The sequence below is a fragment of the Filobasidium floriforme genome, assembly GCF_021052385.1.
Source record: "Filobasidium floriforme strain CBS 6241 chromosome Unknown HD553scaffold_5, whole genome shotgun sequence".
Lineage (NCBI taxonomy): Eukaryota > Fungi > Basidiomycota > Tremellomycetes > Filobasidiales > Filobasidiaceae > Filobasidium > Filobasidium floriforme.
This window is the reverse complement of record NW_025763626.1, coordinates 954,669-968,902: the sequence shown is the minus strand read 5'-3', so window position 1 is coordinate 968,902 and position 14,234 is coordinate 954,669. Positions and strand designations below refer to the sequence as shown.

The 14,234-nt window shown below is 53.9% G+C and overlaps 6 protein-coding genes across 6 annotated transcripts; 2 read left to right on the top strand and 4 right to left on the bottom strand.

Annotated features, from left to right (window-relative positions):
- Nucleotides 1–170: 170 nt before the first annotated feature.
- On the top strand, nt 171–2,115 carry HD553DRAFT_191815 (alpha/beta hydrolase fold-domain-containing protein). The gene is made up of 3 exons (XM_046177024.1): nt 171–625; nt 693–954; nt 1,048–2,115. Exons 1-3 carry the CDS (start codon nt 394–396, stop codon nt 1,937–1,939), a joined length of 1,386 nt encoding a protein of 461 aa, XP_046038600.1. The 5' UTR covers nt 171–393; the 3' UTR covers nt 1,940–2,115.
- On the bottom strand, nt 2,089–4,738 carry HD553DRAFT_340304 (putative NADPH--cytochrome P450 reductase; the record flags this gene model as incomplete). The annotated part of the gene is made up of 4 exons (XM_046182528.1): nt 2,089–2,115; nt 2,191–2,402; nt 2,475–4,374; nt 4,538–4,738. 4 exons carry the CDS (start codon nt 4,736–4,738, stop codon nt 2,089–2,091), a joined length of 2,340 nt encoding a protein of 779 aa, XP_046038599.1.
- A 1,572-nt stretch (nt 4,739–6,310) lies between these two features.
- On the bottom strand, nt 6,311–7,912 carry HD553DRAFT_293699 (uncharacterized protein; the record flags this gene model as incomplete). Its single annotated transcript, XM_046178439.1, has 8 exons — nt 7,727–7,912; nt 7,636–7,659; nt 7,526–7,551; nt 7,447–7,460; nt 7,302–7,365; nt 7,053–7,218; nt 6,799–6,946; nt 6,311–6,708 (listed from the first exon to the last, which is right to left on the bottom strand). Exons 1-8 carry the CDS (start codon nt 7,856–7,858, stop codon nt 6,311–6,313), a joined length of 972 nt encoding a protein of 323 aa, XP_046038598.1. The 5' UTR covers nt 7,859–7,912.
- A 191-nt stretch (nt 7,913–8,103) lies between these two features.
- HD553DRAFT_340302 (putative ubiquitin-specific protease) lies at nt 8,104–9,582 on the bottom strand (the record flags this gene model as incomplete). Its single annotated transcript, XM_046182527.1, has 6 exons — nt 8,104–8,439; nt 8,526–8,805; nt 8,886–8,935; nt 9,016–9,072; nt 9,160–9,463; nt 9,545–9,582. 6 exons carry the CDS (start codon nt 9,580–9,582, stop codon nt 8,104–8,106), a joined length of 1,065 nt encoding a protein of 354 aa, XP_046038597.1.
- Nucleotides 9,583–9,716: 134 nt separating this feature from the next.
- Nucleotides 9,717–11,021, top strand: HD553DRAFT_307600 (putative DNA repair-related protein). The gene is made up of 6 exons (XM_046179443.1): nt 9,717–9,925; nt 10,013–10,108; nt 10,215–10,279; nt 10,401–10,506; nt 10,589–10,796; nt 10,869–11,021. The coding sequence occupies exons 1-6, from the start codon at nt 9,904–9,906 to the stop codon at nt 10,957–10,959; spliced, it is 588 nt and encodes a 195-aa protein (XP_046038596.1). The 5' UTR covers nt 9,717–9,903; the 3' UTR covers nt 10,960–11,021.
- A 1,011-nt stretch (nt 11,022–12,032) lies between these two features.
- On the bottom strand, nt 12,033–13,858 carry HD553DRAFT_340300 (uncharacterized protein; the record flags this gene model as incomplete). Its single annotated transcript, XM_046182526.1, has 2 exons — nt 12,033–13,246; nt 13,312–13,858. 2 exons carry the CDS (start codon nt 13,856–13,858, stop codon nt 12,033–12,035), a joined length of 1,761 nt encoding a protein of 586 aa, XP_046038595.1.
- Between the last annotated feature and the right edge of the window lie 376 nt (nt 13,859–14,234).

Sequence of the window (14,234 nt, the reverse complement as noted above, 5' to 3'; positions counted from 1 at the left end):
GCTCAGACTGAGGTCTCGCGTTTCACATCACTTTCAAGGGACGACGTCGACCATCGATCAATCATTTAGAGTTTGGGTTGACGTCACTCGCGTGATCCCAAAAAGAAAATAGAAAGGTGAGCGAGTTGTGTTCGGCAACGACCGATCGATCGAGCGAGAGAGCGAGGGAGGTGCAACGCAGGGGTAGCATCGACCTACATCGTCGTGGATATGATCAGGTGGTATAGACATCAGGGTACAGAACGAGGAAGAGCAAAGGAAGAACTAGCTACATCGACACGCGTCGCTTAGTATCAGATAGCTCGCTGCACCCACCTACAGTACCTTTACCATCCCTATACTCATTAACACTTGCCTGAGCAACAATCACCTACATCTGCCTCCAAGTCCGGGATGGCGAGCACACAGGACCAACCCATCCCACCTAACAACACCGTCTCAGGACCTCCTGAACCTCGGGTGGAGACCGATGGAACGGGGAATCATAAAGCCTCTCTCCAACCCGAGTCAGGGGAGGGCAAGTCGAAGCAAGAGTCGGACCCCAGAGCAGCGTTCGATGATCCCAGTCAATACGGGTCGGACTTGTCGCCTTATAACAAGTTCCAATCGTTGAGGATCTGGGCGAGTAAGTCTCCCCACTTGATCGATATCACGATCTACAGGGTCTGACCTTCTCCTTCCACTTCCCGCAGCCGGGACCTCGTTACGAAACATAGTCGACGGCGCCAGTGTCTTTTACAACTACCGTTTCTTCCATAAAGAACGATGGTCCATCTACCTCAACCTCGGAGATGATGAGAATGGGAACCCGATCCCCAAATTACGGATCCTCATCTACCTCCCCCTGAGGGGTCGGGATTACGCTCTGAGGGGGTGGGTCAAGCCGGGGGAAGAGACGGGCAAGCCGAAGAAGCGGGGTGTGGTGGTACATCTAGCTGGGGGAGGGTTCACCATGTCAGTCCAGACCGTCCTTTCATCGGTACCAGCGTTGTCCCCGCTAATCGCGCTCGCTTACTCGAACGCCCTGCCTTTTATTTCCTCATCCAGGTGCCGACCGGAAAACGAAGGCCACCTCTGTCGAACCCTCTGCGACACCCTCTCCTCGGTCGTCATCTCCCCCGACTACGCCAAGGCCCCACAACACCCCTTCCCCGTCGCCCTGAACCAATGCTACGCGCTCATCCGCTGGATAGCAGACCCGGACGGCTTGTTCCAGTTCCTCTCCACCTCGGGTACACCGTCCATCAAGACTTTCTTGCCCAACGTCGATCCTACTCGGATAGCCTTGTCCGGAGGTAGTTCGGGTGGGAACCTCGCTGCCGCACTCGTCGTCAAATGCATGGACGGCCCTTCGCTCCCTCTCGACGCTCGGATAGTCGGCTTGGGTCTCCTTTACGCGATGATCGACGTGACGGTACCCTTTCAAGAGAAACTCAAGGACGTACCTGATAAGAGCAAAGTCCTCCCGCGTTGGCTTACCAGGTTGTTCCTCGACGGGTACTTGGACCAACTCCGGATCCCTGCCAATGCCGAGAAACTACGCGATCCGTACCTCTCCCCTGCGTTATGTTCCCATGAGCAACTAGAGAGGTTCCCCAAGACCGTCGTCGTGACGGCGGAAAACGACTACCTGTGCAAGGAAGGCGAGATCTTTGCCGATCGGCTGGAGAAAGAAGCCGGGTTCTCGATAGCGAGGGATGGCAACAATAAGATCGGGGACGGACACGGCAAGCTCTGGCGCAAGACGTTCAAGAACGTCGGGCACGGGTTCGACATCGCCCCAAACTTGACGAAAGAGACGCAGAGGATCCACGGGCAGGCTCGGGAAGAGGCGTGGGGGATGATCTGCGAGGCGTTTGATCAGGAGCTCAGCGAGAGGAAGCGGTGGGCGAAACGGGATGACGACCGGAGGTCGAGTCCGGAGAGTTCAATGCAATGATGCGATGCGATGTGGATGATGATCGAGAGAGTTCTAGGTCGTGTATACATGGTTTCTTTTATAATTCGATCTCGTCCCATGAGATCTTGTAGCCCTTCTACCGCATCGCCGTCAACCCCTCATGCGGGACCATAATCAATTGTTCGCATCTACGACCAGACGTCGAGCAAGAGTCGCTGCGGAACGTAAATGAATGACTGTCAGCATCATGCACCTACCGACTGCCCCAAACACCCTCGACCTGGACTCACCTGCCTCTCCTTCAACAGCTTGAACTCTTTCGCGCCCTCGACCTCGGCGGATCCTCCCTTGGCCTCGCCGAGCATGGCCATGAGCTTTTGTTCGACGCTGTGCGCCATGTTCTTGGCATCTCCGCAGATGTAGATGTAGGCCCTCTTTTCCAGGATGAGGGGGACGAGCTTGTCCCTCGCGTCCCAAAGCAGATCCTGCACGTAGACTTTGCCTACAAAGAGAGACGATACAAGTGGTCAGCCGACGTCCATGTACCACTTCAACATTGGGATTGTGGACTCACTACCGTCAGGCTTCCGCCTCTCGCTCCTCGAAACAGCGACTTCCAAATTCAACTTGCCCCCCAAACCCCTCTGATACTCTGGCCACTCGTCCCTGTACAGATAATCCTCATCCTCCTTCCTGCACCCGTAGAACAAGAACATCTCTGCCCAATCCTTCAAGGCCGATTCGGGCGTAGCTCCCGGTCCGGCCTTGGTGATCGCCCGCTGGGCGGCAGCGAGACGTTCTTGCACGAACCCTCTGAAGGGAGCTACACCTGTTCCCGGTCCGATCATGATGATCGGAATCTTGGGCGAAGTAGGCAGTCTGAAGGTAGACCTCCTGACGTGAACGGGGACGAGGTACTTCTCATCCCTGAAATGACGCTCCCTCGGCCCGGAGATCTTGTACTTGGGCGTGCTCGCTTGAGGGTGTACGATCGACGGGGCCGAATTGGGCTGTTGGCTCTGATCGGCCATCACGGGTGCTTTCCCTGCATGACCCTCTTGCGCCATCTTGACGTTCATGATGAAATTCGTCCCAACCCCGTAGACGAACCTGGACCTGCCTCCGTGGTGCTCGGAAGGCTGGGACTCGTACTTCAAGACCACCGCGGTAATGTGAATCGAGTCCGGGTAAAGCTTGGGCGAAGAAGAGATGGAATAGAACCGGGGTTGTAACCTGGGAATGACCGAGATGATCCTGTCAAACGGAATGTCCTTCCAGACCGTAGTGTTCCCGATCGAAGGGACCTGGTGGAGATCGTCCCCGGCTACAGCCTGGAGGACCTCGGCTAGCTTGAGAGCGGGTCCCTGGACGTGCTTGTTATAGGCATCCTTGTCCGTACCCAGCTTTGACAACCTCTCGCCCACTTCCGCGTTCGGCGCAAACCTAGCGAGGAGCGCCAAAGTCTGCCTTGAAGCCACGGCCGAGACATCGAGGTAATGCCTAAAGATGGCATCGTACGTAGCAGGGGTGGGGAACGGGATCTTTGCCAACGTCGGATCGAGACTCTCCACCTTGATAGCCCTGTGCCTCTTGTCCTCGCCAGCGAGACCGAGGACGCACAAGATCCTGTCCACCTCGACGTCCGGGTTGGTAGGCCAGACCCCGACGTGATCACCGGTCTGGTAGACGACCCCGCTGTCCTTGATGTCAAACTCGACGTGGATACAGTTGCGGTCCGAGTCGACCGAGAACAGTTCCCTGGCGACCTTGACGGGTGCGAGGTAAGGGTTCTTGGCATCCGGGATCCCAGTCTTGGTGATCGTCCCCGAAGTCGGTCCGCCTCCATTCGCAGTCCCTACGAACGCCAACGCCCTCGCGCTCAACTCTCCGTGAAAGACCTTTTCCTTTTCCGCGGCATCGGCGCTCAACTCTTGGACGACGAAATCGGCCACATCCCCACTCCCGCCCTCTTCGATGCCGGTGACCCGCTGGAAATCCACCCACATGGGATCCTTCCAAGCCAGATAATCCTCTTCCATAGACTTGTCATCGTCCCCCTCACCCCTCTCCCCGACCCTAGTCGCTCCGAGCTCTGTCAACCGCTTGTCCAATTTCCTCGCCACCTCGTTAAAGTGCTCATAAGTCCGGTTCCCCAGACCAAAGACGACATACTTCAACCCTTTCAACCTCTCCCCTCCTTCCCTCTCCATACTGAACTGCACCTCGTCGTCCATCAGGAACTCTACCAACGGCTGGGCGTTGTCGGTGGGGTCTCCCTCTCCGTAGGTGGCCATGAGGAAGAAGACCACCTTGTCCTCTTCAGCAGCGGCGTCGAGTTTGGTGAAATCGTATTCCTCTGGGTCGCAGACGAGGGAAGAGATGCCGAATTTAGATTTGGCCTCTTTGGCGAGCCTGATGGCGTATTCTTCGGCCGTCCCGGTCTGAGAGCCGTAGAACATGATACATCGTTTGTTCTAGTGAGCGTGGGTAATCATGGAGATGAGACGTCGAATCAAGTTGAGAAGAGGTAGAGGACGGCCAAGAAGGAAGAAAAAGATCGGCAAGGATCGAAAATGTCAGCATCTCTCTCTCTTTTCTCCACGACACAGCTCGCTTCATCCTCGACCTGAAACTCACGGCCTTGTTCATCTGTTCCAACCAATCCCTCGGATCTCCCTCTTCCTCGACTCCCCCCTTGCTTCCATTCCCGTTGACTCCAGCTCGATCGCCCGAGTTCTTGCTGGGCTTTCCGATGAGCGGGAGGCTGTCCTTGTAAAAGTACAGGACCGGGAGGAGGACGAGGAGCACGACGATGAGGGTATCTGCTGGGGTGGGCATCTTGCAGGGTTGTAGCTTGCTGCTGGGCTGCTTGGCTATAGGCTATAGGTTGATAAAAGCAGATATCGATCGAGTGAACGAGTAGACGATATATTTAAGAGTTGCTGAGTTGCACTGATCTCGCTGAGTGGGGGGGCGACGCGCGATCTTCCCGATCTCCCTTGGCCTCGGCAAAAGAAAGCAAGAAAAAGTGGGACCACCTCACCAGGGTGGACGGCTGATACACAAACACCATTGCCGCACACGACACCTGCATTTGCTATGCATGCAACAATCGATCACATTACGAGTCACTACCTTTCGACATGCTCTTTCAACGGTGTCGACCTCCCATGAAACCCCTCGAACCTAGCGAGTCTCGATGTTCGCAGTACCGGATGTCGAGATGTTGCGCTGGCAACTTTTGTCTGACTGTGCCGGGTTTGCCCCGCTTTTCTCGTCAACAAAACGCGGGGAAGGGTGGGCGCCACCAAGAGAACACAGCGCCACGGGAAGAGGACGAGAACAAGGTTTGGACGATCGGGGTCTCGACGTTCAAACGTTCCCTTGGTTCTAGTATTGAAACGCGAGGCGATGGATCGGGGGCTGGGAGAATTTTCTCCACGTATCCAGCCTGAATCATCTTGTGAGGGGTGAGACGAAGTTGTCTCCCTCTCCGCTCTTCTGAATCGCAAGTGTGCGGCCCTCAAACGTTTTTTTTTTTTTCTTTTTTCTTTTTTCAACCATGAACCATTGCCACTGCCTCCAAGTATCGCCGACCGAGCTCGAGTCGCATCCTCCATGGCCGAAACGTCCCTGCTATCGGTTTTCGGCCATGTTCTTGAATCTGTTCCTAGTCTTGATGTAATCACCCGTCTTATCTGAATCCCATTTTATATGCTCTGATGGTACCGCGCGATCTGGGTTCAAAAGCAACGGACAATTGACGATGACGGTAGCCACACCGATCACACCGCCCTCACAGACGCCGATCAGAAAGGCATCTCGTCCGGACCTCTTGGGTGTTTCATATGCCAGTCTCATCCCCCAGCCTTCCCACCAAGATCATCGTGCCGATTCCCAATTTCAATCCCATTGATCATCTGCCTGGTGGAATCAAGAATCAAAGGGAAGAACCCACCGGACACGCCGCCTGGACCTCAGCAGAGAGCTATGGGGCAAGGACATCCACTTGCAGGTCAAGGGCTGTTTGACGTTTCATCACCGCTCTTTCGATATTGTGGTTGTGAGAGCAAAAATGACTCTATCGAGTTTGTCCCCTACACCATTTACAGACAGATTTGGCTTTACAACCATGGCGACAGCTGATAGGAAATGCTCGCTAGTAAGAGAACCGGCAGGCAGGGGTCATCCGCTGTACCGCTATTCGATCCCACTGCTTCGCTAGTTCAGGTCGACGCTACCATAAGCCGGCCACGTCGATGTTCCGGAAGGTTTGAGGATATTGTTTTATATTCTTGTATAGCGATTGGACAGTACAATTCGTGGTATATTCGTAAATCCCTCGTAAGACAGATGTCAACTACACTGTCATAACACACCCGGCCGCCTGTCTGATCCTTCTCTTCCTCGTTAACGTCTCGCTCCAGCGGTTCCCCTACCAAGCATCCCCACCGCCAGACCGCCCTGCAACACCTTTTCTACCCGCCTGAACGTCAAGCTGACCCTTTTATCCCTCATGATCCTCACTTCCTTTTTACCAGCCTTGATAGCGTCTCTCAGTCGCTCTTTCGTGGCGGGATTCAGATGGTCCGAGTTCGACACTTCCACTCCGGCCAGCTTGACCTTGATCCTCGCTTCCCCTCCATCATCGTTACCAATTTCGCCACCGTCGAGCTCGAATACATCTTCCTCCACCGGACTGATCCCGTGCAAGAACGTCTCGTAGATCGCCTTCCTGCTGATAAACAATGACCTCGGTTCGAGGTAGATACAACCCATCGGGGTCGTTGCAATCGGCCTCCCGCACCCTCCTGTCTTCGCACTCGTACTCCCCGTTGAGGCTCCCGCAGTCTCTCCATCTGCAGCGATGGTAGACGATGACGTATCGTCACCATTACCGCTGCCAAAGACGTCCGATCGGCTGGAACCTGTCAGAGGTGGACTTGGATCCGATTCGGCGAGGTACTGAAAGATCTCTAGCGTTTGAGGGGAACCGAGGGAGACGGTCGCTACGATGGGGAGGTAGGCGGGTCCGTCTTCGTGCGGCTAATCTCAATGCAAAAAGGGTCGATAGAAGAGATAACAACAAGGGTGAGTGGGAGGTCAGTCAGTTTCTTGAGACTCGATCAGGGTGAAAGGACTCTGAGCTCACAGCGATGCCTTGTCCAGCTTGATACTCATTGATGAGCACATGGTTCGGTGTCCACCCTTTCAGCTTTTCCTCCCTACTTTTTGAGTCTTGCTTCTCCGGTAAGTTGGGAACGTGGCGATCTTCCAGTTCGGCCACGACGCTTCGTATTCGCTCGATCAACGCAGGGCTGAGAAGTTTAGTCGCCAAAGGATGACAGGGAGTTAGCTATAGTAGGCTAGATGTTGCGAATTGCAAAGAGGATATTCTTACAAATGAGTAATCCACTCAGGAAGGGATTCTGGGATCAAAACGTTGTTCTTCGACAGAGTACCACCTGTGGATGTTGAAAAGAATGATAGGCGATGCAATGAGTATTGGGAACGAACATGTAAGGCACTCCCAGAGCCTAGCCTACCAAGGTATTGAACTCTAGATAGGCATAATCGACGTGAGTCGAAGGGTTATGTTTGTAGAGAAACGAAGAGATCTCTTACCTCCTTCCTGTATTCTGCGTCTTCCACTATATCGATCACATATCACAGACACATCAACGGAGTTAGGAATGCCGCCTTGATCTCGTGTGCCGATCGAAACCGCAACTCACCTTTGGCTGAGGCGATTCAGCGACCTGCAACGCCAGACACAGTATCAGTCTCCTCCTTCGTCACAAGAATGTAGCTGGACCTACTACGGACCCGTTTCAAGAGGTACTCCTCTTCATACTCGGTTATAAAGTTTGGGACGTATATGGCCTCGGGAGGTAGACCGTCCAGTCGATGTACACGGTATGGTGAGGCTCTCGGGTCTGGAGTAGTTACGGACTCCATCTTGAGCAGTCCTCAGATTATTTTCAACTTCGAGTCTATGGACTCTCAGGGTCGAGGAAAGTAATTGTTGAATTGGATGGAATTGCATGTAGAAACGATCAAAGCAGACCCAAGGATGCTGTTGAACGAGAAGTGATGACGAATCGTTTGAGCTCGGACTCGACGTCTGCCACGAAGGACAACAACCCTGAAGAAGACGATAATAACACCTGATACATCATGACCTGACTACCTGGCTACGCATATCAGTCCACGTCCATCCCCTTCATCTTCTTCTCCCGTTTCTCCTTCCCGATCACCCTCGCCTTCTCTACCGCCTCTTCCAACCTGCTTTTCCCCGCCCCTCCCACATCCCCCTGGACCTTCTCCTTGCTCATCTGTTTCAAACACTCTAGGATCATGCCTACCAAATTGCTCCGTCTGAGCCCGTTCTCCAGCTTCATCCGGTGAAGCTTTTCTTGTTCTTGAAGCAGATTTTCTTGAAGCTGAGGTATGATGGATGACGGGGTATCGGGCGAGGCGATGAGTCGTTCCAAGCGAGGGATCGCGGCTGATCGGATGGCCAGGAGGTTGAACATGAGCTGTACCCCATTAGAAATCCAGCAAGATTCAACTCAGGATCAGCGGGCGAATCCCTTCCAGTGATGATGACGTGTGTCGGACTCACCGAACCAGCGGGATACGTCCCGATCCTCTCCTGTATAACCTCCGTCGCCTTCTTGACCCACCCTTCTCCCTCTTCACAACTCCCATGCCTGACAGCCCCGCTCTTCAACCCGTCCAGTTCCCAAACACATCCCATCTTGGGGACATAGGCGACGAAATGGTAGGCGTCCTCCTTTTCCTTGTCAGAAATCGCGTCTCGGGAGATGGAGAAGGGGGAAGAGTTGGAAAAGGAGTTGTGCGTCGTCCGTAGGAGTTCGGATTGACCGAGGATGTGACCGAGACTATGTATATATGGTTGGAATGGTCTCCAATCAGCTCGAAAACGATGGCAGCATGACAGACAAGGTCGCTGAAAGCTCACGTCATTGCGTCCATCCCCGCTCCGAACGATGCAAGGTTATCAAGCTCGGCCTGGATCCCACCACCGTTCAGCCTGTTTCAGCCTAGAGTTCTTGCGATTGACCTGATCCGATCCGAATATGATCACTCACACCGTGTGCGATGGTCTCGCCATCGTTCGCAGCCTCCTGTGGAGTGATGTTCATCACCTGTCATACAAAGAAGATTCAGCGATCAGGTTCTCTAGCAGATCAGCCATGATTCCCGCGCCCTGGCGATTTTTGTACGATACTCACAGCATTCACCGTCGCTATCGTAGCACAAGCATTGTTGATGACCTGATTTGCGAAATAGACCCCGCAATCCTGGCTCTCTTCGAAGGACACCAACTGCCCTCCCATCTTTTTGCTCGCCTCGTCGTTCTCTTCCTTCTTCTCCGCATCAGAAGTTTCCGTCGGGGCGACCCATTTAAACAGGAAGATCAAGGCGTGGATCGGTTGTAGGCTTTCCAAGGTCTCAGGGTCCAGGGAGTAGAGGTCGTCCACTTGTAGACCTCGGACGCCTATTTCTTGGAGGAGTTGGGTGAAGACCAAGGGGTCGCTGAGGAGGTGATAGTCGGGATGACGTTCAGCAACGAGCAAGCGTGTTATTGCAGGCGGTAGGTTTCCGAATACGGCTCACGATTCGGTCAAAGACCAGCCTGATTCATCTTCTACCATTATAGGTATCCTGCTATCAAAGTCAGTTGTGTGAACTGTGATACTAGGGGTTTTACAGGTAAAATAGGGAACGAGGTAAGCACATGAGTATACCTCTATAGGGTTCCCCTTCCACTTCGAGGTCGAGGGCGTAGACCGATGCTTCAACCTTTGCAAGCGCGACCGGACCCTGCAACGACTATCATACTCTTACCTCCTAGCCATCTTGAAGCTTCCAGCTTTCCCACACAAAATCACTTACCGGATCTCAAGGTGAACCTAGGTACAATACCGTAAGACCTCCGGAAAAATCAGCGATAAGAAAAGCCTTTGACCTGAATCATGTCTGCCTCCAAAAGCTTCGGTGAGCCATACCTGATCTTCTAATCGTACCTCGTTCATCTTCCGTTCGATCACTGATACATCCCATTTCTCATTTATGTACTTTCAGTCTTCGTCACGGGAAATGCCAACAAGCTGAAAGAAGTCCAGGCGATCTTGGCAGCGGGGACGAGCGGGATCTCGGTAACGAACCAGGCTGTCGACCGTGAGTCTCGAGTCGAACGCATCCAAGCGTTCGACTTAGGGCGATCCATCGTAATTGTCAAGCATGGAAGGAGCTGATGCGGTCGTTCTATCTTCCTTGTTCGTAGTACCGGAAATTCAGGGGACAACGCAACAGGTAGCCATTGCCAAATGCAAAGCCGCTGCCAAAGAGGTCAGTCCCACGCCTACCGAGACCTGTCACTCTAGAGACTCGACGCTGATTACTTGTTTGCGCTCAATCTTCTGTTCTGATCTGAAACGATGTGATGCGATGTGGTGTGATGGATTCGTAGCTCGGAACCGCCGTCGTGACGGAAGACACGGCATTATGCTTTGAGGCGCTCAACGACCTGCCTGGACCGTATATCAAGGACTTCCTCGGCAAGCTGGGACACGAAGGCGAGTTTCCTCCTAGATCACAAATACGACTCGATTACGGAACGCTCATCTCGGTCCTACACCCGCGCTCTTCGAATTACAGGTCTCCAGAAACTAGTCCAGGGGTTCGAGACCGACCGAGCCTACGCTCTCTGTACGTTCGCTTATAGCAACCCCAGCCCGTCCGGGTCGGGAGAACCCGAGGTCAAGCTCTTCGAGGGCAAGACGTACGGCCGGATCGTAGCTCCTCGCGGTCCGAGGAATTTCGGGTGGGACTGTTGTTTCGAGCCGGAAGAGGGAAACGGATTGACGTGAGTCCAATCCTGGTCCAGGTGGTGGACAAGGCAGCACTAAAGCCTTGTTTTGCCTCGGTGATGATGTAGGTACGCTGAGATGAGGGGCGAGGAGAAGAACAAGATCTCTCATCGATATCGAGCACTGGAACAGCTCAAGGACTACCTGGCTTCCCAGTGATAAGAGGTTGTAAAAGAATCATGTCAACGCTACAAGTATAGAGACCAAATCATTCATCGTCACAGTGGCAAAGTGCCACCCTACATCGCCCCCTGCATCAGCTCAAAGTTCCGCATCCAGTGAGGTTATATGCATTGAGAGGCTCTCGAAACAAGAACCAATTACCTTTCCAGCCAGGATGGTTGGCACAGTGAAGGGAAGGGTTAGATGTGGCTTTTCCGTCGCAATATTCGCCCCATTCAGGGGTTGTTGCCACGAAAGATTCGTTTGCTAGGACAGCTTTGTACCCTTGCTGAAAGATCGCCCTGAGAAGTATGCTTGTAACAGGAGAACTGTACATGAGTGTAAACAGGTGCCACTGCTACGCGTTTCAAATTAGAGATTGGTTGAATGGGCAGGCAGTGCGTACAGCACGTGGAAGGACTGATTCTTGCATCAATCGCTCTCTATTCGTCTTCATTCCGTACAATTTCTAACATAATTGAGAATAATGTCACTGATCATCAGACTCCATAGACAGCAGCTTATTGACCTGATGCATTCTACGCTGAAAGCCTGGCATGAAGGCGAGACAATCCTCATCAAACGATCCGACGTTCCGGTCATCATGTCTGTTCGTCATCCGAGATGCTCTGCCTCGAAGGCAAGCAAGCTTGCAGCAAGTTCTAGTCGACTGTGTAGCGTTACGGTTCTCTGAGTGGATGCTTGCTCGCTTGTGCTGCGCAAGAGGAGCTGGATCCCGGTGCGTCGATCAGTCATTCTGGTTACCGTTGGATGCTCGTCCCCGTATTGTGCTTGAATGGCATCGATGCCTGGAAGCGGTACAGCATAATGACGATATGATACATTGGCCGAGATGACTCTGGGTGAATTTCTTTGTACAATCGGGAAAGGAGGATGTGGCATATATGACTCTTCGCCCTGATGGCTAGAGTTCGATCAGAGAGGTTGATGGTTCGCAGCAAAACATGTTCCTATAGTCGAGGGGTTGACGTTTCCCGACCCGGTCAGATGAAACGTCTCCTCTCTTGCTTTTCTTCTTTGTTGTGTCTTGAGTGAGGGTGACATCGAATTCAGGCCGCGACGCCGGGTGCGCGATTCCTTCTTTGCAAAGTGGAGAGCATAATCTGCGCCCTCTCTTGTCTCTTCTCGACGCGCTGGTTCTGCTTGACCTGGGCTTCCAGCATGGCCAACGGGCTGACGGCAATCCCAGGGGCCGTAGCGGGAGTACAGGTGATGGTCGGCAACGACGAAAGGGTGTCGAGGCTCATGAGACCGTTGGCGTGCTTGTTGACCTCTCCTCCAAAGGTGGGCATGCTGCAATCTTCGCCGTCTTCGAGCATGACCTGCATCGGACCGCCAGACTTGGTCTTGAGCGCCGACTTGGGCTTCAAGACGTTCTCCACCGAAGGAGGCGTCACCTTCAACACCGGGTAGGTCGACTCGGGGGTCTGAGGAACCTGGTTGCAAAGCTCGTCCATGAAACTGATCGACTTTGTCGGCGAGTACAGAATGACGTCGTCAGACCCGGAAGAGCCCGTCGAATTGGTCCGGGCGTGTTGCAGGAAGGCGGGCAACCGAGACTTGCGAGGCGTAGCGGGAAGAGACGGGCCAGAGGTCGAGGTCGACCCGTTCTCGCCAAAGGACTGCTCCGACATCGAGTCGGTCGAGTCCAGCGAGTACCTCTTGGGTCGGGCAGGCCAGTCGTCGGTGTTGGCGTTGTTCTCCTTGTCGGATCCCGAACCCGAGGTGGAGGACCTGGCTCTCCCAGCCTTGTAACGAGCGCTGATCTCGGCCAAAGTCGGTGGCATCCCGCTCTTGAACCCGGGCATCAACATGGCCTCGGCAAACGAAGGACGTTTGAATGGCAGAGGAGTGATGCACCTCGGAGGAGGGAGGAGCGCGATGGCCTCCTGCTCGGTCTGAACGTCCTTTTCCGGTTCGGGCGCAGCGAACGACCCGCTGGGCTGGATCGGGGTGTTGAGCACAAACTCGTTGTTCGCCTTGGCCGCGATCGAAGGGATGTCCGACCTGGACCTCGAGTGGCTCAGGGTCTTTCGAGGCTTTTCCTCGTCGAGAGAAGAAGTATCGATCTTGATCGACGACATGGGTTCGGCGGGTCTGAAGACCACACCCTGGCTGACGTGCATCTGCTTCCTCTGGTAGCTCAGGACGTCCATGCCGACCTTTTTAGCTTCGGCTTCTTCCCACGGAAGGGTGACCTTGGGGTTGAACTGGAAGATAGGAGCGGCGGCAGATAGAGTGGTAGGCTTCGGGACCGACGAGTCTGATGACACAACTTTGCGCATCAGCACCCAAACTTGACCACTGTCGAGGTGTTTCGCTACTCACTGGTCATCCTTCGCTCGAGCATTCTGATCCGGTGATCGATATCGATCCCATCATCCTCACTATCACCCTCCAAAGCGCTCTCAGCCACGCTAAACGCCACAGCCCGATTGAGCTCGGTTGACGGCGACAAGTTGGACATCAAAAGGTCGTCGAGACTGGCCCCTTCTTCCTCTTCTTCTCCGATCCTGACGGGTTCCGTCTGTCGAATCACTTCCTGTCTCGAGATCTGGGCGGGAACGACCTTTTCCTGAGAACCTCGTCGAACGGCGTCGGTCTGAGGTTGAGTTTGAGTTTGAGATTGAGCTCGGGCGGCGACGAATCGGGGAGGACTTTGCATTCCGGTCCGAGGGGCGGACACGGAGTTGAAGACGGGAAGACCTGGAGGAGGAGCAGGCAAGGTCGAACGGAAGAGTCCAGGAGGGGGAGATGGGACCGTACTCGAGAAGAGGGTTGTTCGAGGGTGTTGTCGAACGTTGAGTGTATATGCCGATGTCGACATAGGAACGGAAGGGGGAGAAGGGGATCGACGGGTGGTAGGAGGGAACATCTCGTCTTTGATATTCAAGTTTGAGTTTGAATGTGGCGAAGTGTGTCTACGTTCGAGGACAAAGGGGCAAGACGATTCGAGATGATCAGCAAGTGTATGGCGTTGGTAATGATCTTCTCCCTGTTCAACGGGGTAGTGCAGAATCGACAAAGGGCTTCTGAACTCACCTTCCTTGATCGAGCCCTCGTGAATACAGCGACCGGTTCGTTATATACCTTCGAGGTGCGAGGGGTGAAACGTATCGTGGGCCGCAACGAAAGGGAAGGGGGTCGTGAAAGGAAGCTCTGTCTGCGACGAGGACCGGTCAGGGCTCACTTTCAGGGGCGTATGGTGTCAAAGGGATGTGAGTGACTTACGACGGTGTGATTATCGTATG

Excerpts from the sequence above, each read along its gene's own strand:
- HD553DRAFT_307600 (XM_046179443.1), top strand. The coding sequence starts at position 9,904 with ATGTCTGCCTCCAAAAGCTTCG. Across the intron at positions 9,926-10,012 it reads GTCTGCCTCCAAAAGCTTCG|TCTTCGTCACGGGAAATGCC; the intron begins GTGAGCCATACC and ends ATGTACTTTCAG. Across the intron at positions 10,109-10,214 it reads AACGAACCAGGCTGTCGACC|TACCGGAAATTCAGGGGACA; the intron begins GTGAGTCTCGAG and ends CCTTGTTCGTAG.
- HD553DRAFT_191815 (XM_046177024.1), top strand. The coding sequence starts at position 394 with ATGGCGAGCACACAGGACCAACCCATCCCACCTAACAACACCGTCTCA. Across the intron at positions 626-692 it reads ATCGTTGAGGATCTGGGCGA|CCGGGACCTCGTTACGAAAC; the intron begins GTAAGTCTCCCC and ends CACTTCCCGCAG. Across the intron at positions 955-1,047 it reads GCTGGGGGAGGGTTCACCAT|GTGCCGACCGGAAAACGAAG; the intron begins GTCAGTCCAGAC and ends TTCCTCATCCAG.